At 43.1% G+C, this 26,764-nt stretch overlaps 1 protein-coding gene across 1 annotated transcript; it reads left to right on the top strand.

Annotated features, from left to right (window-relative positions):
- The first annotated feature begins 798 nt into the window (after positions 1–798).
- Positions 799–26,764, top strand: SNAPC3 (small nuclear RNA activating complex polypeptide 3). Its single transcript, XM_086479550.1, has 9 exons — positions 799–1,019; positions 8,073–8,150; positions 9,393–9,477; positions 11,299–11,403; positions 11,925–12,074; positions 19,471–19,553; positions 20,860–21,024; positions 21,997–22,104; positions 24,154–26,764. The coding sequence occupies exons 1-9, from the start codon at positions 799–801 to the stop codon at positions 24,299–24,301; spliced, it is 1,143 nt and encodes a 380-aa protein (XP_086335676.1). The 3' UTR covers positions 24,302–26,764.

Below are 26,764 nucleotides of genomic sequence, written 5' to 3'. Positions count from 1 at the left end.
AGCGTATCCCGCAATGGTCCACTGTGGCACTCTTTGTATATTCCCTATGAAGTCGGTCCTGGGGCAATCGGAGTGCATTACTAATCCCAGGTGCCTAGGAAGAAAGGTGGAGGCCAACGGATACGTGTTTTTAACATGATGGCTTGAGAGGTGCTAGTAAATCGTTACCTATCTCAGGAACCTTGTTCATTGTATTATTAGACACCCTAACGACATGAAAGAAAGGGTTTGCAAGCATTTTCACTTTGGTAGGAGAAAATGCAATTTTTCAACAAAGAATGACTTTGTACCACTGTAAAACCACGGACACGGTGCATTTTTAACGTCCTGAGATTTTTTTTTTTTTTTTTAGGATTTTTTAACGAACGCCGCCGGGCACTTCCCAGCACCGCGGCGGACGCTCTGCAACCACCCCCGCCTGCCCTGCGGCCCGGCCAGGCGCCCGGGGCTCGCAGGCCCGGCCCCGCCCCGCCCGCAGCGCCCCTGCCTTCGCTCCCCGCAGACGCCAGCGGCTCGGGCCGGGCCTCCTCCCGGGGCGGCAGCCTTCCCGCCGCTCCTCCCCCTCCGGTCACCCAGCAGGCACTGGCGGGCGGCTGGCAGCTCACAGCGTGCTCGGCAGCCTCCCTGCGGCCCCAGCGCCCGCCCTCTGAGAGCCGCGGCGGGAGGGCCCCGCCGCTCCCCGGGCCCGCCCACAGGGCCGCGGCCCCTGAGGCGGTCGTGACGCGTTTTCGCGGCGGCCGTCAACGGTCGTCGCGGCGGACTACAGGCCCCAGCGGGCCGCGCGCGGGCCCAGCGGCCATGGCGGCGGTCGAGGCGGCGGGGGCTGCGCCCGACTACGAGGCGGCGGAGCTGTACACTCGCGCCTTCCGCGTGGGCGCCTTCGGCCGCTGCTGGCGGCGGCAGCTGGGGCCGCCCGACCTCTCGCTGGCGGCGGAGGCGGCGGCCGAGGCGGACGCGGCCGTAGCGGCGGAGCTGGGCTGCGCGGAGGAGACGGCGGCAGAGCTGCGGGCCGTGTGCAGGTGGCCGCGGGGCCGGCGGCGGGCGGGGAGGCGGGGAGGTGGCCCGCCGAGAGTCGGGGCTGCTGCCGGAGCTGCTCAGCCCAAGGAAGGGCTGAAACCATCGGCTTTCTCCAGGCGGGGATTTGCGGCTCCAGTCCTAGTGGGAAGCTTTCGGCCTCCTTCGGTGCTGATGCAGGGGAGGCCGTCCCGGGCCGGCGGTGGTAGGTGCTGTCGCTTAGGCGCTGCACCGGTTCCTCGAAAGAGGCGGGAGGTGCCCGAGCAAAACCATTTCTGAACAGTCTTTTCCGGGTCTGTGCCACATGGGGTTTTTGTCTCGCGCGTAAATACGCAGTGGAGAAGGAGAACATCGTTTTTCTAGAGGGTATGGTCCACTGGCAGAAGCTTTACGTTATGGCCTTGAATTCATGAGCGAACAGTTCAGCACTTAACAAGTTACTTAAGTAAATACTTAGCAACATATTATGTATTAGGTAAAACTTAAGGTATCCGAATGTGCGCATTGTTTTAGGAGGCCCTAGTTGCAAAATTAAAGTCATATGTTATATGGAGAAAGAGAGCCAGGCATCAGTTTGTGTTAACATCATTTAGATGAGTTCTGGTAATTGGTGTCGTTCATGAACTGTTGAGCTTAGCTTCTCTACTAACTCTTTCTGTCCGGGCTGGTGGTGAAGTCAAAGCTGTGCAAGCGCTTCTTTGTGTGTAGGGTAGTGCAGCCTACATGGCGCTAGGGCTGGGAAAGAAAAAGTGTTCTCTCGTTTTGCACTTGTAACTTCACTTGTGTTTGTGGACCAGTGAATCGCAAACAAGTGTTGAAAGAAGAGGAGGACCATTTAAGGGTTGAAGCAGCAGGATCTAACATGCTAAAGCTGGAAGGCTTTCAGGTCTGAATAGTGAGAATCATTTCTCACCTGTAGAAAAGGCCTGATTTTAGGCAGTAGTTGCTGCAGAGAGCATCACAGTTGGTGGTCTGTAGATCATCAGTAAGGAAGACATGCTAGATTTCTGTTGCTGTCTGTATGTCAAGGTCTGTCCTTCAGATACTGCTTCCTCAAAGGCACAGATGTATTTACGAGCTATTTCAAAGGCAAGGTGACGGTTGTTCACTTTCGTGCACTGAATAGAATGAACATAGTCTCAGAAGTGATGCAGAAGTCATAATATGATAAATGTAGCTAGAATTGCGCTGTGTATTGAGCTCTTCTTCGTGGTTTTTCCTTCAGTGCCCTGCACGCTAGATGCTTATAAAAACAATGTTTTCGGAGTTATACCTCAAATTACAGAGGTAACATGACAGCAAAACCAACATTAGCAATGTTATTTGAGATAAAGTCATTAACTGGACAAAGTTCACTTGATGATTATTGTATGTTTAAATGATGATGGTGCTTCAGAGAAAGGAGGAAGGTAGGAACATGTGTTGCTTTAGTAAAAGGCAAGGAACACACAGAGAATAGGAATAGGAGCCTAGGAGCACAGAGTTCAGTGTCTGAGCCAAAATATATCTGCATCAGTGCTGTGTGTAATGGTGAGAGCTCAGTAAACCATTCAGAGTCAAGACTTTTGCGGGCATTCTTAATCAGGAGGAAATCAACACTGAATTATACCTTGCCAACAGAGAAGAAATTTGCCAGGCATTCTCACTTTTTCTGATGCTCACTTAACTAAAACAGTGCTTTACTTCAGCTGTCATAGTGTATCATATGTCATATCCATAGGATAATATTTACCATTACTAGGCTTAGTTAAAATAGAGGCTGATGTCAGTATTAAAAACAGTTCATGTATTCTGGTGTGGCAGCAACTGTAGGAATTATTCTGTAAGCTTTCCCAGTGCAGATGTAGTCTCTGATTGCTCTTAGGCCGTGGCTTGTTCTCTGCAGTCACCCTGTTGCTTAAGCCTGCCTATTCCTATTTTCACTGGAATTCCAAGCAGATTTTCTATGCTTTGTTTATTTTTCGCTCATTTGTTCTGCTTTTTCTTCTGTTCTGCTTTTTTCGGTCTGACTGCTACATTTCACCTGCTGTCTGTGTTTGAGGTGTTACAGGGCAGTCCTCTGTTTGCTGCTGAGTGTACTGTGGAAAGTGGTGCTGTGTAGTGCAAAGGTTTGGGAAGGAAAAAAAGAACAGGCAGTCTGCGAGGAGAGAACAGATCATCTGGCAGCTGCTTGTTGGCTTTGCAGGAGAATGAAGATAAACCTGCACATCCTGGTATGACCTTTCCCCTGTGCAGGCTGGAAATCCCAATCCCTAATCTCCATGTGCTTTTGCTTTTAAATTAAATAGTCCTAGCCTCTTGAGTCTCTCCTTAACATTGGTCAACCTCAAATCGCTATCTCTGATCACTTTCACTTGCCTGCTCTGAGCTGTTTGTACTCCTTCCTTGAGAAGAGATGAAAACACTGGACTGCACCAAGATCTGTTCTGTGGTGTCTTGGGGTCACGTTTATTGTTGGCGTAAATACAGTTTTCTAAGTGCTGAAACGAACGCATCCTGGATATAAACACAGTTTTTTCTGACTGTGAACTGCTTTTAGAGGAACTTCTGGCAACTTAAAGAGGCTTTCTTTGGGTCGGAAAGAAATGGGAAGATGTGGATACTCCTCCTGTGTCTATTTTTAAAATAGTAATAGGTTAAGAGAATCTTTCATAGACTCAGGATGAAGTTTTTCAATATCCATAGTTAAATCTCTTTTTTAGAATATAGTGACATAGTGTATGTTGACAAGTAAGTGTTCTTGACAGTTCAGAGTCTTCTGGTGAGGAAAAATGGTATAATGTTTAAATGCTTTTTAACACTTTGTGCATCTCCGTGTAGTGCGGATGATTTTTTTATTTCTTCTGTTTTCTTCCTTTAATATATTCTTGGAAACAATGCAGGAAAAAAATAATTCCATCTTCACTCGCTTGAATTTGACTCAGTAAGAATGCTTTGCATACTGCTCAAGTTCTATGCAGACAATCATTATAGAGGTTGCCTGGGTTTTCGTCAGATTTTAAACAGGTGTAAAATGGTGTCCTTAGCTAGGAGATTCCATCAGTAGTTCTCTTAAATAACCAAAGTATCAGGAAGTTAAAGTTTTAAGTTTTGTTCAAATGCTTTAGCAGTTTGTGAGCAAAGAGGTTTACTTTGGGATTCATTATTGGTGTTTGAGCAATTGAAGTGCTTTAATGTTGGAGATGCTAAGTTATGTTATACCATTTTGCCTTCTGAGTGATTTGTTTGTACATGTAGGGCAGGTTAAGGCTCAAATCAATGTGGATTTTAGGTAGGTCAAGGGAGGTGAGGCTTACAGGTACCTTTTTCCACTTCATCCCTAATTCACCTTCTTGTTTTATTAGAAGGGGTAGTTGTAAATATCTCTAGGGATGTGTTATAAAGCTGTATTAGGCTAGTATTAGTGTCTTAACGTATTAGTATTTAACGTCTGTGTAGTATTAGTGTCTCAAGGGCGATGAAAGTACTGGCCTTAAAATGTGTGCAATATAAAGAGTAATATAAACACTGTATCTGCTTACTACAAAAACATCAGGCAAAATGCTTAAAGCATCTGCTAATTTCTGAAACTGAGAAAGCTCATTGTGCTGCCAGAACACTCTGAGAAAAGTAAAGTCATGGTGATTAAAGGCTTTACTGATAGTCCATTTCCATGTTCAAATTTCCAAATTTTTTCAAGTGAGACCTTCAACTGTTGTTCCTTGTCACTGTCCTATAGTTCACCTCAGTATCCATTGAACAGTACGACCAGTGTTTTCCCCTCTACCATAACTGAGTGCACAGAGTGTATTTGTCATGTGTGCAGGGAATATTCTGTGTGGGAACACGGTGGAATCCCATGCTTGCAGCTGTCAGGAGTGAGAGTGCCCAGTGCAAACTTTGTATTGCCTACACTTTTGTCTGTTAGGTGTATGACACTGACTACTTAGCCTTTATTTCTGGAGGGATTAGCATATACCTTCCACTTGTAAAGTCTGATTTCCTCAGGACCATGGATCAAATATTAGTGATGTGTTTCTCCTGGCTGCAGTAGAGTTACCCAGGACAAACTCCAGCGTGGCCTGTGTGAAAGGCCATACAGCAAAGCCTTTCAAGGCTTCAGTGTATGTGATATAATGAGATAGGTAATGAATTATTAGACTGATTCAAAATACTGAAAAAAGTGCTCTGTGTGTAACATTCCTTTAGAAAAGGGTTTCTGGCTCTCCAGGAGTGAGAAATGGCAGAATCTGGGCTTCCAGAGGTCCACAGAACTTGTAAGGGATTCAGTGGCAGTTTCTCTTTGTGGTAGCTACCTTTCTGTCCTTACAAGGAAAAAGGGGAAGCAGCTTATGTGCCAGCTATTTTACATGGTGTCTGCTTGGACAGAATGCTGTCTTCTGGGGAATGTTAGGGTTTTTTTCTGCAGGCATCGATCAGTGGGCATGGTATGGATACCACAGCCAGAGATCCCTGGCCTAGAGCTGTGAGAGGGAAGGAAAGCACAAATATTGTTGGTAGAGTTCTGACATCGTATGTATACATAGAAGGGAAATGGGAAACTGTCACCTTTGATACAGGTGAAACTTCACAATAGGATAGGTAATAGATGTTTTCAGATTGTACAGGTAACGTGTGGTGTTTAAAGAAGAAAATACACAGTAATTTTTTCAAAATGGCCGATCTTCAAGTGACTTGGGGCTTTTTGGGGAATGAAGTCACTAGTCCATGTGCAGTCAAGCTGGTGGGTTGTCGATTCCACAGAAGGGTCAGTTGTGAGCGACTCTGCCTATCGGGGGCTATACATTGCTTCAGTAGGTGGGCTCTTCACAACACTAATCTCTGCTGAATGGACAACAGCCCCATCTAAAAGGCTAAGGCTTGCTCTATGTTCTCCAAAGCACTGTTCCCCTCCTTTATGTTAGTTAAATTACTATTCCTCAGCAGTGGTTCAGTCTGCACTTGATACAGGACTCGTTCAGTTGTCTCTGCCTCCACTTCCTCAAGTGAAAATCTAAGGGTAAAGTTGATTGTATTTCCAAGATCTTGTAACTAATTGCTGCGTAGTTTCTTTCAAAATAGTGCTTCTGAAGGAATTTCCTTATCTCAATAATTTAAAGAGAACTATTTTCTGTTTGGGATGAAATCTGTAAAACAGGGAGGTTAAAACTCGTTGTGTACTGCTGCATGGTAAGAAACTAACTAAACACAGTGAATTTGAATTATCTTCAATACAGAGTGACTTTATGTTGTCATCAGAACTAGGCCATCTACCCACAACCAAAGTTTTGTCTCTCACTTTTGCTTATTGTCAGCTGATGCCAGTTGATTCCAGACTTCTATTTCTCAATTACTGTCTATTCCCATGCAGTTCTGCTCTAAAGGCTTATTCATTACTGCAGTGATAGTATTACCTAGCTTAGTATTGTTGACATGGGGAACATTATAAGATTAGAATGAAAAATAGTATAATCAAATCAGAATTTATATCGAGGATAAATGATATGCTCCAAAGATCATTCCTGGACTTCACTGTGAGGGATCTCAGCTGGACTGAGGCCACTGAACAGGACGACTTTGACCTTGAGAGGATTCCAGTCTACCTGTGAGAGAACAAAAAGGAGCAAGAAGAGCTGCAGCTGCAAGATAAGCAAGTCCTGAGAAAGTGTCGACTGTAAGACAAGGCGTACATGTCCTTTTGGCAGAAGAGCTGAGTTATAATGAACTGTGCAAATAACAAAAGATAAGATTGCCTAACAATTCTGAACCAATTAGAAAGAGACACATCTGGGAAAGCTAAGGGGAAAGAGAGTATAAATGAACAGAGAAAGAGAGCAATAAAGGCTTTTGCGCTACCAGGCTTTCAAAAAGATTTGTTGTCTTGTCGCTTTGTCCGTCTTGACCACGACACATCACCGATAGTTGATTTGTCCCATAAAGAGATGGATTTGCATCTGGAAATGCTGGAATTCAAACTGCACATGGATTTAGGCAGTGGTATAAGCCCTGTCTTTATATAGTCTGGAAACAGTAGAGAGACAAAAGAGATTAAGTCTTGATTCAAAGTGATTGATGCTTCTCTGTTTTAAATAATATTTTCTCAGACTATTCTTAAGTTTGATAAAGTTCTTTGGTGATTAATACAAAATTATTACTGTCTTTGAGCCATCATTATTCTGTATGTATCTAAATAGGTAATTGATACTATTACAGTGTCTAATCTGAAGCCTTCAGATGGATCATTTGGTCTGTTTGTGGAACAGTGTGGGGGAATCTTATGTTATAAAACTGTGGCAGGGGGAGCAGATATGGTATCCCACTTTTTTTGAGGTATGTTTATGAGAAATTCTATTCTTGTTTGTGTTATGAAAACCTAACCTTTGTCTGATCGGTTTAAATCATTGTTGCAGCCAAAAGCAGCTCTACTTTTCCTTCCCACATCCTGCAGTGATTTGCTCTACAATAAAAAACTGTTGTTAGCTATATTTTGGATTCTGTGCAAACACAAGAATAGTGGGAGTGAAAAGGGTCTCAGAATGGAAAGAGGTGTATACAAGGAAGAGTGGATCTGTCACTTCTGGCAAGAGTGTTGTCTTATTCCTACTGGAAGAAACGTGGCATAAATTAATGCCTTAATACAGCAGTGACGGCTCATGTAAACGTGGTGGCTTGCCCATGTTTGTACGTGAGAGGGAGTGTTACCTTTACCATACAGGTTGAGGCTGATGATTCCTTTTGGCTGAATCTATTTTGCCATATATCGTCAGAAAATCTGCACGCATTTTGAATGGGGCTTGATAAACTTCTTTAGGCAGTTATGCTCCATTAGGCAGAATAGAAAATAAAGATAAAAATGACCTGATCTCTGTGAAAGCCGGGTATAAACTCCAGGACTCTTTATCTTCTAGTTCTTTGCCTTAATAATGATGCTGCCCATTTGCCGTGGCTTAGGCTATACAAGCTCTATCTCATTTATTCACATTTTGCTGTGTTTGTTCCTTTTAAGAATAGCTTAATTGATTTTTGTTATGAAGTAAGTGTGAAAAAATGTATAATAGTTATTTTCTTTATTGCCCTAGCATTGATATGTTAATATCTTCTGATAAAGAAAAGGATCCAGATGTTATTCCTGAAGATAGCAGTCTGCTAACTCTTCGGTATGTCGTTATGGTGGTACACTCACAGTACGCTGATGTGGGATGGGGTGGAAAACAAGCACAAAAGGATGTGCTGCTTGTTGGCTTTCCAGGCAATGGTATACTTTCTGAAGCTGTGTCCAGAAATACTCTAAGGGCAGAAACACCAGCCTATGATAGGATAATTGGTATGAGCCTTTTGCTTGAATGTTACTTAGGAAATTTTTATTAAGATATATAGAATATGCCATCCTTCTTACTGGAAGAACTTAGGTTTCTGAGCTAGTGCCTAAATTTGGAGCGTGCAGGGACTTCTCATATTGACATGTGGGAGGTTTCTCCAGACCCTTGTGAAGTAGATCTGCAGCGCTTACCTCTAGTAACCCACAGTCACATTTTGACAGACAAAGTGTAAGTACTGAAGTTTCAGCCAGATACCTCTTTATCCGAACCCGCTCTATATAGAATTCATTGATGCTACTGGTGCATTGCAGAGGTTGAGCAATCTGTGTTAAGCTTCTATCAGTTAGTGAACTTCGAACTCATACTTGGCCAGTTCAGGCCTTTGCCTTACTTGAGTTTCAGTTTGCGTAGTACTAACGTAAAGAAATGTGCTAAGGTTGTGATCAGTGTTAAGTCTGATTGTTACTGGAAACTTTCAGGAAAGTCTGGAGGGTAAATAGCTTGTCCCAGAAGTTAAGAAGGATTTGGTGTTGATGCAATGGATAAATACATGTATTTTTGTAGATATTCTATATGTGGTATTCTTTCTTCTACAAATTGCAATTAATTTTTTTTTTTTTTTAAAGTGTCTCTGTCATGAGGTTGAGAATATTTGTGGTTCCTTTCTTGTTTCTTTGCTTGAACATGAATGATATTTCTCTGAAGTAGGAGGGATAGTTGCAACAGCTTCCTAACAGATAGCAAAGTGTTCTTTCTAGGAGAGCCTCTTCAGACAACATTTTGCTGGGTTTTTTTTGTCATAAGTGTAAAACTGCCTACAAACAACCTGTAATTTGCACATAAGGGGGAAGAAAAACACAAGCTGAAATCCACAAGCCAGCTTGTGTACCACCAGTTTTTAAAGGAATCGGGAGACAAGAGTATTGTAAGTTAGTCTGTCAGCTAGTAGCTGTCAAAGACAGCTAGAAACCCTGCTCTTTGAAACCTGCACTGTAATAGCTGATGTTGTTTAAAGATACACATAGAAATTCTGTATGGAAGTTGTTGAATTAAATTTCGTCCTGTGTTCTTGCCCTTCAGCATTAGAAAGAAGGCATTAGAGAGGAGAGAAGAAACAATTATTGTGGATCGGGCTTGCAGACAAGAAACTCTTGCCTATGAGATGGTAAGTTCCCTGTCATCTCATAGGATCTCAAGATAGGCAGTTCAGCACATCCAAAATCCAACTTCTGTTTGCTTTTCTTTTTCGTCACTTTGAATCTCTGTACACTGTAAATGTTTGCAGGTACGAGTTTGCAGGTAACGATTAAGATAAAGATATTTTGTAGAAAGATAAGACAGGAACTGTGCTCTTACAATTTGCTAGTACTGAATGTAGTAAGGAGGAACTCCCGCTCATTGCCACTGTATGACTGCTTTTATTTGATTGCTACTAAAGCATTGTGTAGGGGTTCCAGTGTACTGACCATCATGTGAACTTATCGTAGAGCTGGACAAAATACATAATGTTTTTGCTCCTGGAGTCTATGTTGGAATCTGAGCTTTGGTGTGTACATGATTGTGAACCAGTTTCTGCAGGGCTGAAAGAGGAAGACAGTAGGGGCATGGTGGCAGTAAGTTCCTAATTCTGAGCTTTGTATCTCAAGTTTCTCAGCCATTCTGAGCTGTCAGGAACCAGGAGTGCAATGATCAGCCCCTCAAAAGCCATCTTGGAATTCCTTTAACTATGCTTCGTACCTCTTTTTAAAATATTTCTTTACAACCATTAAAGTCCTAAATAGGAAAACTTAAGCTCTTGAACAAGCAAGCCGTGAACTACTGTAAAGATTAGGGCAGAAGTGTAGTGAGGGAGGAGCCTCACTTGTGACTATTAAACATTTTTTCCCCTTAAGGTTTCCTGGTCTGTCATGAGTCATCTTGTTTCTACTGTCCAGAGGCCGAGGCACATGATGTAAACATCATATATCAGCTGAGATGCAACAAGTCTGTTGGGCTTTTAGCCTAGGCAATCTCTGAGAAAATACTTGCAATAGAAATCTTCATAAAGGGTTTTGGTGAATGGTGTCTTATTTCTGTTTTTGAAGAATGAGCACATGGTCAGCTACTGCATGCTTTAAGCAAGCTGTGGTTTATGTGTCGGGGCTGATTGGTCCTAGAACAGGATGAGAGCAATAAGAAATGTGAGTTTGGAATGTGTCACATGAAGAAGGGAGATGCAAGGGATAGAGCACAAGTATCTCTGAACCGAAATCTCACAGCAGTACCGGCTCCTGTTGTTAAATCTGAAGAACACTTCATGCTGGTGGGAAGTGTTTCTGCAGTAAGTATTCTCTCTTAATTTGTTGTAAAAGGAGGAAACTGCCACAGAAAAGTGCCCTCCCTTGTTCCTCTAGCTAGGCTATGTCTTAAACACAAAGTAGGATGGAATTGTGGAAATGCTTTCACTTCCTTTCTGAAAACATAGTAGTGTGGCAAGGACAGTGCTGTATTTTGGTTTTGGAGAAACTGAGACCTCCAGCTATGTCAAGCTTCCCTAATAAGAGGAACTGTTGAACTAATTTTTATTTTCATATACTTCATCCTGTGGCTAGGTCCTAGGTCAGTCTTTGTCAAGTTGAGGGTGAAAGCGTTCAAAGCACATTTCAAAGCATGGAGTGATGGAAGTTGGTAGCAGCTGGGTTGCATGAGGGCAGAGTGGCAGCAGACGTTAATTCCTTTATGCAGGGCCTCCTGAGTAGGCAAGGAGTAGCTAGCTGTCTCGTAGTTGCTGAAAGCACCTCAGCATCTCCAGAGCTGAGGAATGAAGGAAAATGGTTGAAATTAGTAATTACAGCAGTTTCTCACCTTCCCATCTTGGAGGAGGTAGGCTATTAACAATTCACAAGGCTACGCAATCAAAAATGAGTTACTCAGACTTTTATCCAGGGGCTATGATATATAAGTGGTTCCCAATATAATATGTATATATGTATATTTATTTTTCCAGGAGTCACATGCACTTGGAAAGAGGCCAGACAATCCAGAAGATCTAGTTGAGGAGGGAGAGCTACTCTTGACCCTGAACATCTTCTATCCTGTCATATTTCAGAAGGTTTGTACTAAAATCTGTTCTGTATTTTCTCCTGCTCAGGTAATGTCTTGCTTTGCCAAGCAATTATAATCAGTGAGTCCACTGAGGAAGCATGGTAAACCCTTCAGCTGTGGTAACTGCTTAAGGTTTTTTCAGAATTTGGCTTTCATTCTGTTAGTAGTTTACAGAAGAAAAAATGTACAGTAATTACTTAGCAGTTAATTGATTTCACAGGAAGCTCAAAATCTATTGCTAAATGCATGAAAACTGAAGTAGTCTTTCTGGATTTGGGATAAGTGTGCTCAGACTTCCTGTCAATCCTGCACTTTCCAGTGGGGAATGTGACTTTTGAGTTTCTGAATAAAACTAATAAATGGCAGCCTTAGGAGAGGCTAAGGCAAGCCAAGAAGCTGTTTAAAATCTTGTACAGAAAGGTGATGTGCCATATGCTGCCATTAATGACCTCAAGCTGTCAACTGAAGAGCAGTACTGATGCTGACAAGTGATTTTTATATGAAGCTTGTGTGCTGTTTTCTTCGTAGCATAAAGATCACAAACCCTATCAGACAGTCCTTGTCCTGGGCAGCCAGAAGCTCACTGAGCTGAGAGACTCGATTTCCTGCGTCAGTGACCTCCAGATAGGTGGCGAGTTCAGCAGTCAGCCAGATCAAGCACCAGAGCACATCAGCAAGGTAAAACCTATGTGGAACCCTCTACATGTGTAGGAGCTTTGAAAACATACAGGGAGGCAGAGTTCTGTTTTTTTTTGTTTTTTCTTCAGCACTGAATTCAGCTGCATTGGTTCTGCCTGTGGCTTGCACTGCAAGGAAATGCTTCCTAATGGCATTACCAAGCCAGACCTGTTTCGTGTGATGTTAAGGGAAACATCAGTAGCGCTACCACTGGAGGGTAGTAACACTAACAGTGTGTTCTTGCATAGATGTATCCCTGTGGACTGACTTTACTTTGAGCTATATGCCAAAACACTGGAGGTAATGGAAAGCTAAATGTAGCCCACCCCCTTGGAACTTACATGCTTTGGTGTTTGCAACTGGATGCTGATCAAAAGTAGGAATGAAGATTGTTCTCCTGTTCCACAATTGTCAGGTGTTCTCTGGATGTGCAAAAGGGGTCAATAAAGAAGTACCCTAATTGAAAATACTGAAATTGCATCATTTTGGTCATAAATTCTGTCACGTAGAATGTATATCGTATCGCAGAACAGTTGAGGTTGGAAGGGACCTCTGGAGGTCCTCTGGTCCAACCCCCCTGCTCAAGCAAGGCCATCTACAGCCAGTTGTCCAGGACCATGTCCAGATGGCTTTTGGGTATCTCCAAGGATGGTAATTCCACAACCTCTGTGGGCAACCTGTGCCAGTGCTTGGTCACCCTCACAATGACAAGTGTTTCCTGATGCTCAGGGGACCTTCAGTGTTTCACTTTGTGCCCATTACTTCTTGTCCTGTCACTGGGCACCACTTAAAAGAGCCTGGCTCTGTCCTCTTTGCACACTCCATAGAGGTACTCATTAATAAGATCCCTCCTGAACCTTCTGTTCTCCAGGCTGAACAGTCTGAGCTCCCTCAGCCTCTCCTCATAGGAGAGATGCTCCAGTCTTTTAATCTTCATGGCCCTTGTGGGACTCTGTCTCCAGTATGTCCACGTCTCTCTTGTACTGAGGAGCTCAGAACTGGACACAGGACGCCAGGTGTGGCCTCACCAGTGCTGAGTAGAGGGGAAGGTTCCCTTCCCTCAGCCTGCTGGCAATCCTTTGTCTGAAGCAGCACAGGATCCCATTTCCCTTCTTTGTTGCAAGGGCACATTGCTGGCTTATGGTCAACTTGGTATCCACCAGGACCCCAAAGTCCTTTTCTGCCAAGCTGCTTTCCAGCGGAGAGGCCCTCAGCATGTACTGGTGCACTTCTCCTTGTTGGACTTCATGAAGTTCCGGTTGGCCCACTTCTCCAGCCTGTCGAGGTCCCTCTGGCTGGCAGCGTGATCATCTGGTATATCAGCTGCTCCTCCCCGTTTTTTTTTTAGGAGCAAACTTGATGAGGGTGCACTCTGCTGCATCATCTATGTCATTAATGAAGATGTTAAGCAGAACCGGACACTGTATTGACCCTGGCATACTCTGCTAGTTGTTGACCTGCAACAGGCTTTGTTCCACTGATTATCAGCTTGGGGTCCAGCTGTTCTGCCAGTATTACATATTAATAATATAATATATTATCAACATAATGTACTAAATCAAATAATGTATGATAAGCAATCTGAGAAAAAACAGAGCAGATTATATATTTGTATACATAATAGTCAAAAGTCACATTCTTGTTTAAGGAGACCAAAAGACATGCCACATATTAGTCTCTTTGTTCATGTAAAGTAAATGGAAGAGTCTTTGTACCGCTGTCTGGTAAAACACTAGCTGGTTAGTTCTGAAACCAGAGAGGCTCTGAGGCTCTCCTCTGGGTGTGCAGAGGAGTCATGTGAGACTGTCATGGCCTTAACAAGGTTGAGATTAGGCTTGCTCACATCAGTAATTTCCCCAAGATAAGTGCATACTACCATGCCTAGCCTTCCAGCAGAAGTTGTTAACGAGTGATGTGCATTCATTCCATTTGTTTGTTTTGCTCAATCATGATTGTTAATTTACAACTTGCATTGAAGTATAGGCTCAGTGTGTGGTAGGTCTTCACAGTAAAATCACCTGCTGCTTCAGCAGACAGGTGACCAGCCATCAGTGGGGTAGAATTTTCTTCCTTTTGGTCTGGGAAGTAAGTGGCACCATGATCTGCCAGAAGTGTGTTAGCTTTTCCAAATAAAGCAAATAACTTCTGACTAATTTAAGGATCTTAGAGACTGATTTAAATCAGAATGGTGCTCTGAGGGTCTGCAGGAAAGAGGCTGTGTAACTAAGTAGCTGTTGATGCCAGCTTTCACTTGTCTTGAAGTGCAATTTGAGTACCCAGGCTGAGTGAAAGGATGCTGCTGTCCTTCATTGAGTAAATAAGTGTAGCTTGTCAGCTGATGCAGAGAGAGTAAGAGAGACTTTTTGGATTTTATTGGTGTATATAGGCTTAACTTCTCTTTCATCCTTGCTATTTTTGGGGTTTGTGATTTTATTCTTGCTTTTTCTTCATTGGGCAATGATTAATGGTCCTCCTCTGGCAGGCGGGTTGGACTAGATGATCTTTCGAGGTCCTTTCCAACCCCTAACATTCTGCAGTTCTGAGAAATTTAACACGTCCAACTGCTGGATTCCACACCTAGGATGGAGTAATGCTGGGCACAAGTCTAAACTGGGAGAGGAGTGGCTGGAAAGCAGCCCTGGAGACAAGGATCTCAGGGTGCTGGCGGAGTCAGCAGTGTGCCCTGGCAGCCAGGAGGGCAAACCACATCCTGGGGTGCATCAAACACAGCATGACCAGCTGGTGAACAGAGGGGATTGATCTGCTGGATTCGGTGCTGGTGTGGCCTCACCTCAAGTAGTGAGTGCAGTGCTGGGCCCCACGACATAAGAAGGATGTGAAGGTCCTTGAATGCATCCAGAGGAGGCAACAAAACTTGTGAAAGGGCTGGAAGACATGTCCTGTGAGCAGCGGCTGAGGACTTTGGGTTTGTCTAGTTTGGAGAAAACGAGGCTGAGGCGTGACAGCATTGGTCTCTACAGCTTCCTGAGGAGGGGAAGTGGAGAGTGAGGTGGAGAGGGAGGTGCTGATCTCTTCTCCCTGGGATCTGGCAACAGCATGTGTGGGAATGGCTCAAAGCTGCACTGGGGAGGTTTAGACGGGACATTATGGAGTATTTCTTTACTGAGAGGGTGGTCAAGCACTGCAACAGGCTTCCTTAGAGAGGTGGTTGATGCCCCATAGCTGTCAGTGTTTAAGAGTTGTTTGGACAATGCCCTCAATAATAGGCTTTAACTTTTGATCAGTCCTGAATTGGTCAGGCAGTTGGACTAGATGGTTGTTGTAGGTCCCTACCAACTGAAATATTCTGTTCTGTTCGGTGCCTTTTTTGGCTTGGTTTGGGTTTTTTGTAAACAAACACCTTAGTCAAACCAACGTCAGGAGGATGTTTAAGAAAACTGGGCAATATTGAAGTATTTTATTCCACAGCTATAGATACTTTTAGTAAGTATCCTGGATCTTTTATGTGATTACTACTGCTGTTGGGATTCCCTGGAGAAACATAATAGGACATACCTCCTTGCAAACTGAAGGTTAATGCAAGATCTGTGAGGAAGGAATGTCTGAGTCATACCTCTGGTCAGCATTAATCAGGAAAGACCTGACTCAAATTACTGAGAAGTTTATAACAGTGGCTCCCTTGGCCTTCTGTTTACTATGACAGCTGCTTCTAAAGTTTGGAGCAGCTTTAAAGGAGTGGCTAACTCAGAACTGCTGTGACCCACAAAAGGTGGTAAGGAGTTGCCAGAGCATGACAGTACTTATATTTTGAGGTTGGAGAGCCAGTGATGGTGACAATAACAGAGCTGAAACAAGTTGTCTAAATGTAAAACACGTTCCTACTGCTGTGCCTTTGTGCAGGTCATCTCCGGTTGTGTGTCCCATATCTGGCCCCAGTGTCTGCATTTCCTGTCTTTTGGCACCTTAGAGTTAATAGCTCAAAGAGACCCTCAGGCACAAACGGGCATTCATCCTCTCTTGATAAAGACACATAAGACTGGTCTGGGGATCCAGAGTGCCTCATTGTCCACAGTTTTCCCATTTGATTCTTCTTTAGTCTGCTTACACCTCTGTACCCAGCTGTACAGTGATTCATATTCACTTCTTGTCTTCCACTTGTTCTTTTCCACTCTAAGCTCTTGCAGGTCATAGGCTGCCTCCTGACAGACATGTAAAAAGTTCATCAGGATTCTGTAACTTCATAAGCAGTGAGCAACTCCCAAGTTATAGAACTGAGTGAGCTGGCCACCATGTTAATCGTGGAAAGGAGCCAAGCTCCTTGAAGTTAACCTTCCTCAGTCATTATCCGTCTAGCCTGCCTGCACACACATCTGTTGATGAATAAATAGAACCTTTACTTCTCTGAGAGCTGGCACACAGTGTAATTAGAGGTGTAAAGGTCCTGGGACCGCTTCACTGTGCTAAAACTATGTGTTGATGTATATTGGAGAGATGCTTTATCAAAATGCTCTTAAGGCCCATGAATGAAGGATTCCTTGCATTTTTCTATATACTTGAAGAAAATACAGGAAGTAAAAAGGCTTTATGCAGTACCTGAATGCCAGTGTATAATTGCAGATAAGGTTGGTTTTGGGTTTTATTTTTGTTTTTGTTTTTTGCTGAAAGGTCATGAAACGCTGCTTTTCTTCAAAGTGCAATTGAATATATGTTAAAAATTGTATGCTGTAACTTACAGGTTAACTGTATGTGTATACAGTGTATCTCAGCATGGCTTGTATGTATTGTAGCCGTGCACAGCTGCCTATACAGCGTGTGCAGAATGACTCCCTGAATAGCAGTCGGTCCAGAAGTGTTCGGTCTGAAGTGGTTTGAGAGGGTTTAGTCTTATGTCCTTCAGCCTCACTTCATCACTTCCAGTAATGAATGCTCTGCAAAGTAGTTGACCCTTTCCCCCAGCCCAGGATAGACTTACGCGTTAGCTGTATTGTGCTTGCTGCAAAGGTGATTTTTTTTTTTTTTTGCTGCTATTTTTCTTCAGCAAAATGTAATAAAATATCTGAACAATATGGTTCCCTGTTGTGAGTTTTCAATCTGAGGCATCTCCCTGCTTCAAGGCCCACGGCAGAAGGCTGTCTCCTGCTTCTTGTATTTCTTAAGCACTGTACATGTGTTGTGATCAGTTTGATAATACGCACTGCTATCTGGCCTCATTCTTTAAGGAGTTATAGCACGAATCAAAACAGCACCCTCTTATATGCCACAAAGGACTTGGATGAGGACAATTTAAAGGTAAAAAAGTTATATTTAAAATATGTATTTAAAAGTTACATATAAAGAAAAACTTCTGTAGGTATGTCAGTGACAAAATGAAGACGGGAATATGTGGGCCTTCTCTGGAAGGAAACGGGAGTCCTGGCTACCTGGGATATGGAGAAGGCTGAAGTACTCAATGACTTTTTTGCCTCAGTCTTCACTGGCAAGTGCTCCAGCCACAATACCCGAGTCTCAGAAGGCAAAAGCAGGGGCTGGCAGAATGAAGAACTGCCTACTGTAGGAGAGAATCAGGTTTGAGACCATCTAAGGAACCTGAAGGTGCACAGGTCTATGGGACTAGATGAGATAACATCCACAGGTCCTGAGGGAACTGGCAGATGAGATTGCTGAGCCACTATCCATCATATTTCGAGAAGCTGTGGCAGTCCAGCAAAGTTCCCGCTGACTGGAAGAGAGGAAACATAACCTCTGTATTTAAAAAGGGAAAGAAGGAAGACCTGGGGAATTAGAGGCCGGTCAGTCTCACCTCTGTGCCTGGCAAGATCATGGAGCAGATCCTTCTGGAAACTATGCTGGGGCACATGGAAAATAAGGAGGTGATTGGTGACAGCCAACATGGCTTCACCAAGCGCAAATTGCACCTGACAAGTTTGGTGGCCATCTGTGATGGAGTTAGTGTTGGTGGATAAGGGAAGAGCAACTGATGTCATCTACCTGGACTTGTGTAAGGTGTTTGACACTGTCCCACACGCCATCCTTGTCTCTAAACTGGAGAGACATGGATTTCACAGACGGACCACGCAGTGCGTGAGGAACTGGCTGGATGGTCATGCTCAAAGAGTCACGGTCGACAGCTCGATGTCCAAGTGGAGACCAGTGACACGTGACATTCCTCAAGGGTTGGTATTGGGACCGGTGCTGTTTAAGATCTTTGTCGGTGACTTGGACAGCAGCATCGCGAGCACTTTCAGCAAGTTTGCCGACGACACCAAGCTGTGTGGTGCGGTTGACACGCTGGAGGGAAGGGAGGCCATCCAGAGGGACCTGGACAGGCTGGAGAGGTGGGCCCATGCAAACCTTATGAAGTTCAACAAGGCCAAGTGCAAGGTCCTGCACGTGGGTCAGGGCAGTCCCAAGCACAGATACAGGCTGGGTAATGAGTGGATTGGAGTGCACAGCCCTGGGGAGAAGGACTTGGGGTGCTGGTGGACGAAAACCTGAATTTGAGCCAGCAATATGCGCTTGCAGACCAGAAAGCCAATCGCATCCTGGGCTGCATCAAGAGAAGTGTGCCCAGCAGGTCAAGGGAGGTGATTCTGTCCATCTACTCTGCTCTGGTGAGACCCCAGCTGCAGTACTGTGTCCAGCTCTGGAACCCCCAGCACAAGACAGACATGGACCTGCTCGAGCCAGTCCAGAGGAGGGCCTCAAAGATGATCAGGGGGCTGGAGCACCTCGCCTATGAGGACAGGCTGAGAGTTGGGGTTGTTCAGCCTGGAGAAGAGAAAGCTCCAGGGAGACCTTCCAGCAGCCTTCCAGTACTTAAAGGGTGCCTGCAGGAAAGATGGGGAGGGACTCTTGATCAGGGAGGGTAGTGGTAGAAGAAGGGGTAACGAGTTCAAAGTCAACGAGGGTAGATGTAGGTTAGCTATTAGGAAGAAATTCTTTCCTGTGAGGGTGCTAAGACATTGGAAGAGGTTTCCCAGAGAAGCTGTGACTGCCCCATCCCTGGCAGTGTCCAAGGCCAGGTTGGATGGGGCTTTGAGCAACCTGGTCTGGTGGAAGGTGTCCCTGCCCATGGCAGGGGGATTGGAACTAGAGGATCTTTAAGGTCCCTTCCAACCCAAACCATTCTATGATTCTATGTATGACACAGTTAAACAGTTACTTCTTTCTTAAATGATAAACCTAAAATAACTTCTAGTGACTTAAGAATAATATCAGGAGAGCAACTGTGTAGCCAGCAATTGTATAAAGCCTTGTTGTCACATCAGCATCTAAAACAGGTACAAAGCTTTTCTTAGAAAAGACTGTAGAATGCAGTCTCTTAATATAATTTAGATAGCTAAAGTGCTTGGGTTTTGATATGCTCTTGTTTAAGTTGTTTAACCTATCCTAACAGTAATGCAGGCTTACCCTCTCTCTCTTTTTTTTTCCTCAGGATCTCTACAAATCTGCTTTCTTTTATTTTGAAGGCATCTTTTATAATGATAAAAGATACCCAGAGTGCAGAAATCTGAGCAGGTATGGTATTTGTGGATATTGACTAAGGAAAACCTTAAGGGACAGGAAGTTTCTTTCATTTTGGTCATGATTTGTGGTGTTTTAAAGACTGGAATGTCTAGTGTGTGAAGCTAAAATGGACTTTTCATACTATCTTTTCATGTTGAATTGATTTTTACGTAGAAGTTTACCTTTACTTGCCCTGCTCATTCCTTCCACTCACTTCCTTTCTGAAAAGGGGATGAATGCATTTTTTTCCTTGCAAATCCTGTTTTGCTCTGTTGAGTTGGGATTGATGTGGAAGGTGCCAGGTGCCAGTCTGTACTAGCTTTTGAAATGCCCTCCCTAGTTGTCATGACCACCAAAAGACTTGCCTGTGAGGCAGCAGATGGGTCAGAAAGACCACAAGCTCAGCTGTGTGGAAGCCTTGAAAATACGCTGAATGCCTTCATGGTAAAGTGAACAAGGGGACTGTGTGACTGTTGGGAAAAGAAATCTGAGATGACATTGCCAAGGGTCTCGGGTATCTTTTGTCTGGAACTATAGCTCACGCTGGTTAAACACAAGTCATATTAATTTAAACTATACATAGCAGTTTATTTTAAGGAAGTATGAGCTCGCTGACACACTACTGAGATTTAGGAGATCAGGATGTTAAAATGGATGGTATGGAAGAGCTGTGAGTTTGGACTTGATGTGTGACTTCAGAGAAATTAATTATTTTGATCCTTCTCTTTCTGTCCGTGAGAAGCAATGATCTTCATGGAAGCGCATAACAGAACATAGTCACTGTGTGGAAGTGAAATGCCTTGTAAGTAGTAGTGTGCTGAAAAGCCAAAAAATAATTGCAACAGTGGCCAGTGTCCTTCCAGTGCTAAATTTTGGAAATGTAACTGTGCGGTTGTCAGCTTTGTGTTTCTCCTTGGCAAAACCAGAAAAAATCTCTTTAATAGTTTAAAACAAAGTTCTGGAGCAAGGGAGCAAAAATCACCTACTGGTAATTTGAATTACTGGAATGCTTGAGAAGTGTTGTGCTGCAAACAACCTGACCTGGACAGGTGCCATAAGGAGCGTGCACTCTGACTAGAAATCCTTGGGAAGCTGCCTGGTGGGGATTTGAAGGTGTTCCACAAGAACAGTGCACAGTTCTGTTGGGTTGTGGTATTGCTGTGAAATTACCATAGATCATTACAAACTTGTGAGCTGTTTTGATTTCCATCTTTTTAGCTGCGTCCCAGTGAAGAGTTCTGCACGTCCCCCAGGGCCCTCCGTTTCTGTGCATTCAGAGTTTATAGCGTGGCTATGCTGATGACCTTTCTGTTTTCAGAACAATTATTGAGTGGTCAGAATCTCATGACAGAGGATATAGTAATCTTCAGTCTGTTAAAATGGAAGACTACACATTTAATGATTTGTCCCTCAAAATTGGCTTTCCATACCTTTTCTGCCACCAAGGGAACTGTGAGCACATCATTATCATCACAGATATAAGGTAAGTTACAGCTCTTTGGGAGTCTATAGGCAGCTGAAAGCAAGCCTTCTGTGGACAGACTTCAGACTTTAAATGCTGATTATTTGTTAGATTAAGACTATTCTGCTGCCTTCTGCAGGACTAATTTAAGATTTTATTACCTCTGCAAGGAAGGAAGCAATCTCCCTTGGATCTTCTTTTTAAAAATAATTTGTCTGTATAAAAAGACTGCTTTCTAACTGTCATGGCAGTGACACAGTGAAAAGCTCTTTTCTATGCAGAGCCAATGTGTGGCAGATTTACATAGTGATTCTGGAGCACCAGGGAGCAGAGTGGTCTTAATGGCTCTGGCTGGAGTCAGCTGGACTTGTTAGTTTACACTTCGTGATAAGAGGCAGGAACTGAAAAGAGAACAGAGTGGGAATAGTGGGCTGGGGTGAATAGGCAAGGGAGAGGAGGAGGAGGTGACAGTGGCTGTGAGATGGCAACCACAACAGTAGAACTATTGTGTATACTCTGCTCAGTGCATAATGGGTAGAGAGAGCACTGATTGTCTGTAATAGGTGATAGATCATTTTCAGTTCCCAGAAGTCTGATGTACCTAAGCACTGTTAATAAATGGTGCCTTCCAAGTGGAGTACAACCCAAAGAAGGGCATAGATGTTCCAAGTAGATTGTCTCAGGATTATGAGCTTCTGATCATTCACTTGGTGATGTTTTTGTCTGTTAGTTTATGTAGCAGATAAAAGCTTTGAAAAGACTGTCTAAAGTAGATGGTTACTACACATTTACTCCTGACCATAAAATCCACAGATATTTCAACTAGCAGTCTATCTCCAGATCTTCATCTGTGTTGAGAAATGCTAAGCGGAATTCTAGTCATAGTTTACACAGGAATTTAAGTCATTCCTTATCGTCAATGCTTATGTTCAGGTGAATTCCAGTGTGGTTGAGTCTTTATTGTGGTTTATGTATTTATTTATTTTCCTCAAGGCTCATTCACCATGATGACTGCCTGGACAGGAACCTCTATCCTTTGCTAATCAAGAAACACTGGTTATGTACCAGAAAATGCTTTGTGTGCAAAATGTATACAGCCAGGTACACTACATTCTCAATCCTTTTAAATTGTCTGCTTAATTAAATCTCTCTAGGTGCTGCTACTAACTAAAAAAAAAATAATTAAACTATTAAAGCTCTGTATGTATTTGATAAGGTGTGTGAATAATCTTTATGCAACTATTCTGATATCTTACTCTTCAGGCAGTTGTCCTCTCTCTACCCAGGAAAAGGCCTCTTGCAGGTAGCGTTCATTTGGAGATGGTGATGTAGGATGATCAAGAGAATTGAAATGGTGAAGACGTTGTTTGGCTGAGGTTCTTTTGCATACATAGAGCTTCACTCCTGATCAATTACTTTTGAAAATCTTACTTTTGGAGAAAAGGCTGCCTTTTTCCCCTGTGACAATACATGTGATTCAAATTCATTTGCCAGAAGTCATACAGAGCTTTCATTAATCCAGCATCTTAAGTAGAGGGAAGTATGGATCTATCCAATTTTAGTATAATAAAATGTAGAGATTTTTAAAAGGCATGTAGCTTTCTCCACAGGTAAACTCCTAACCTCTACCTGAAAACTCTGTGCTGTGCAGCTGTACTTGAAGGAACTTTTTGTGGTGCACAGAGAGGACAAGAGGAAATGGCCTCAAGTTGCACCAGGGGAGGTTTAGCTTGGATATTAGGAAAAACGTCTTTACTGAAAGAGTAGTTAAACATTGAAACAGGCTGCCCAGGGAAGTGATGGAGTCACTGTCCCTGGAGGTGTTAAAAAAACCTGTAGATGTGGCACTTAGAGACATATTTTAGTGGGCATGGGGTTATTACATCAACGGTTGGACTTGATGATCTCAGAGGTCTATTCCAACCTAATGATTCTATGATCATATTCTACCATTTTCTGCAGTTAAGAGAGCAGAATGTGAATTCAGTGCTCTTTATACACTTTAGTGCTGTTCACTTAGAGATGAGAAAGCTTTTCAATGAACACAGCAGAAATTTCTCTAAAGGAGTTCCACAAACTACGTTAGGCTAGGCTCCTTGATTTTATAGGTCTGAATGATTTATTTACAAAAACACCAGCTGTACTCTTTTTCCCTCAGGGCAGCTTACACTCTCAGCCTCGGTTTGACACAGCAGCTGTGTCCTTGTTGTCTTGCTTGTTTGGCCTTAGACTTCCCTGGAATCAAGCAAAGAACCAATTCCCCATGTGACTGGAGCCCATCCTAGTGTTCCTGGCAGAGCCCCTTGGATCCCTTCACAAGTGGCTGTAATCTGTGAGGCATTTGGCCATAAGGGGAGGTGGAGCCAAAGGGTCAATATGGGGGAAAGATCGGGTGGGGAGGGCATTACCAGAGGTGATGTAAATGCATTAAATTAAAACCAGGATTAAGCATTAAGCTTAAGTGGGGAGATGCTAAACCATGGATGGCAGAGCTGCTTTGGCTGGCTGTTCTGCATGTTCTAATCTGTGGAGAGAGCATCTTTAATCACTAGAGGCCTTGAGCTGTCATGGCCTCTGAGTGCTACCAGAAATTAATTGCTTGGTGAAATGGCAGGCCCTCCTGGTGCTGGCAGCTGTGTTCATGTTAACTTCAGTGCTTACTGGAGTGTGCAGGAATCCTCTCCTTGTCTTGTCTGCATCATCCAGGCCCTTCTGTTAGACCCGTAAATGGATTTGGTTATTACTCAGAGTAGTTTGGGTCAGTGACATGTCTGGTCTATATCACCGTTTTTTACCTTAAGGGAAAACAGATTTATCTTTTATGACTTTAATGGCCATAGGGTAGACAGAAGATTCCTTTTAATTTTTTAATTTTTTTTTTTCTACCAGCTACACAGGTTTGAGGAGTTCCTCAGGAAATGCTGGTGTAGCAGTGTAAGAGAGCAGCTGGGATTGGCACTGGGTGGGTGTGGAGTTTGGAAAACAGCTGTATGCCTGGGGTGGGAGATACGCAATATAAATAGTACTTGGACAGTATAATATAGTTACTGATGTTTGTTGCTGCCATCCCCAACTCTTGAGTAAAATGTTGAGATGTTTGTCACAAATGTGTTGGACTCGTGGAAAACACTTGTGTTTTGTAACCTGCAGGTGGGTAACCAACAAAGACAGTCTGGCACCAGAGGATCCTTGTTTCTTCTGTGATGTTTGTTTTCGGATGCTCCATTATGATGCGGAAGGAAATAAACTGGGGGAGTTTCTTGCATATCCTTATGTGGATCCTGGAATTTTCAACTGAAGCTGACGTGAACCACAATGAATTCAGTGAACTACATTGGTGAATCTGTTGCTCTGGCTGTTAAAACCAGCAGACAGCTTGAGTTTTGAGCGTACTGCTGGGTTTTGAGTTAGGCTTTTAATCCTCTTCCCAGAGGTGGAAGGAGCCCTTTGCACTTGAAGTCTTTCTGGTGTGCTTTTCTGAGTAAGTAAGTATGATTTAAAAAGATGTTAGCATGGAAAAATATGCTCAGACATCTACTTTGTTTTAATCAGTTACATTTTTAATAAACAGTAACAGTAGTTTGGAGACTATTGACTCTAAAAATATGGATGTTTAAAGAGAGAACATCTTGCAAAAGCAGCAATGATTTTGAGAAGTTCTATGCATCCAGATCTTTGTTCACCTCAGTGGATGAGAGTATGGGGTTTGGGCATCTTACCCTGAAAACTCCGGCAGTTGTCATCTCTGATCAAGGCTGGATAGCACTGAATTTGTGGTGAGGAGAATGCTTTCTGAGAGAGAAGCTCAGAGTCTGTGTTAACTTCTGAGGCCTTTCCTGCAAACAGAGGGGTGCTTGGATCTATAAGCTACTGCTGTCCTTGCATTTTGACTGAGGAGTGATTCCATGAAGAGTAAACTACGTTTCACTGATCGGTGAATTGTAGCCTGCCTTTCAAATAACTTTGTTTACAGTGGATGCAGTTTTAACTGTTCATAAAGTAGTATTCATTGTGCACTTTTTTTTTTAGTAACATTCTCTTATTGTAAGTATTGGTTTTTTATTAAAACGTGACCAACTTGTACTTGCTAGTCTGATGTTAAGTTGAAACACTGCTTGCCAAGGCAGAAGATACTTACCTAGTGCCTGGCTTTTAGTGTCGTCTGGAATTCAGAGGATTTTAGTGGAGATGATTGCTGTTTAGGAAAGCCAGTAGTGCTAACTGCTTTTCTTTTGAAAGCTTTGGCTAGTTCTTAAAAAAAACGTAGTCCTGGTTGATGTAAAAAACAGCCAACTCTGATAACTGGCATACAGAAATGTATTTGACAGATTGAATTCTGTTCAGATCCTGTTCAGCAAGTGCTTACTTGATTCTCTTGGATGTCTTGAAACAAAAGTGTCATAAGCATTTGCAGGACTCTATTTATGACTCACATACTTGACTGCTTTCCAGTGGTGTATTAAGTCATGTGAATATAAATTTATGCCTCTTTTGGGACAAAAAAGAGGGTGAATTTTTTTTTTTTTTTTTTTTTTTGGCCTTTTGAGTCAGCCAGCTGTTGGCCGGTGCATTTTGAAAAAAGTAGTGAACCAAGCACTTGTAACAGCAGTGGTGATAGCTCTGTTATCCTTCAGGAATCTGCAGAAGAGTGAGTGCCCTGCCCACCACAGCTGTCACCAGTTAAACTGCTAGGGCTGGACTGCTTTGTGTGCTGTGGCAGCTGCTTTAAAGATACGCCACAACACAATTCTGGTTGCAACTTCATTATTTGCCTCGTAAGTTGCTACTCTTCATCTTTCCCCAGCCACCTCCTCTTCCAGCTGTCTCCTGGTAATACACGGGCTTCCCAGTCCTCTTCAGTATTGGAACTGAGATCATGTAGACAGCTGGCATAATTTCTGAAGATAATTGTTTGCTTGTTTGATGGCTTCTTATGCTGGATTCTAAGGTGGCAATCAGTAGGTTTTTTGTGGTTTTTTTTTCTTTCTTTCTTTAGCAGTAGGGAGAAGGGAGCGGCCGAAATGTGAATTTATTCTTTCATTAAACTAATTTTGCCTTGGTATGCTATCTTTCAGCAATCCATTTACCTTCTTTCCAGTAAAAAGTTATGGTCAAATATATTTCAAAATTGCTGTCCCTGCAGTTTAAGAAATTTTGCTAGGGCCAGTCCCATATTTCCAATAAGGCAAAGAGAAGCTGGTCACAGTCTGAGTGTGGGAGCTGAGTGCATCCTGTGCCTAGTTACAAAATAGAGAAGAACTTGTATTAGAAACTGCTGTTGGTGTGTTCTGGTCCTATTTCATATTGAGTGATTCAACTTAAATGACAAATGGAACAAAAAGGTTACACTAAATCATAGTTTTTAAAGATAGTTTACTTCCCAGGAGCTGTCACTGGACAGCTGTGTCTGGTTTTTATTTAATGTGTCCTTCTGAATGAGTCCTCTGAGTGAAATACAGCATATTGCACCCAGCTGCCCATTTGTAGTAAAATTTCTGTGACACCAGCTGGATATTTGTGTTTTGGCTACTTGTTAAATGCTGTTATGCTGTTAGAGTTTCAGTGATCAAAGCTTCTAAGCAGGTTTATTACTTTATGATGAAAAATGAGAAAATATTATTTTAGTAATCCCTTGTCTGTGTGTTTGGTCTTTATGTCTGATTCTGGTTTTGTTTTGTTTGGTTTTTTTTTAAAGCAAGACAATCAGCAATTTTTTCTTGTAAATCCCTTGTTATAATAAACTGGACGTAAGGGTATGGAA

This window comes from Leptosomus discolor, chromosome Z, assembly GCF_034619465.1.
Source record: "Leptosomus discolor isolate bLepDis1 chromosome Z, bLepDis1.hap2, whole genome shotgun sequence".
Lineage (NCBI taxonomy): Eukaryota > Metazoa > Chordata > Aves > Leptosomiformes > Leptosomidae > Leptosomus > Leptosomus discolor.
The sequence above is the reverse complement of the archived record's forward strand: the minus strand, read 5'-3'. Positions and strand labels throughout refer to the sequence as shown.

What these genes read in the sequence shown, in the direction of transcription:
- SNAPC3 (XM_086479550.1), top strand. Translation starts at nt 799, where the DNA reads ATGGCGGCGGTCGAGGCGGCGGGGGCTGCGCCCGACTACGAGGCGGCG. An exon ending in ATCCTGTCATATTTCAGAAG is followed by an intron (nt 11,404 to 11,924) that starts GTTTGTACTAAA and finishes TTTTCTTCGTAG; the next exon opens with CATAAAGATCACAAACCCTA. An exon ending in TGCAAAATGTATACAGCCAG is followed by an intron (nt 22,105 to 24,153) that starts GTACACTACATT and finishes TGTAACCTGCAG; the next exon opens with GTGGGTAACCAACAAAGACA.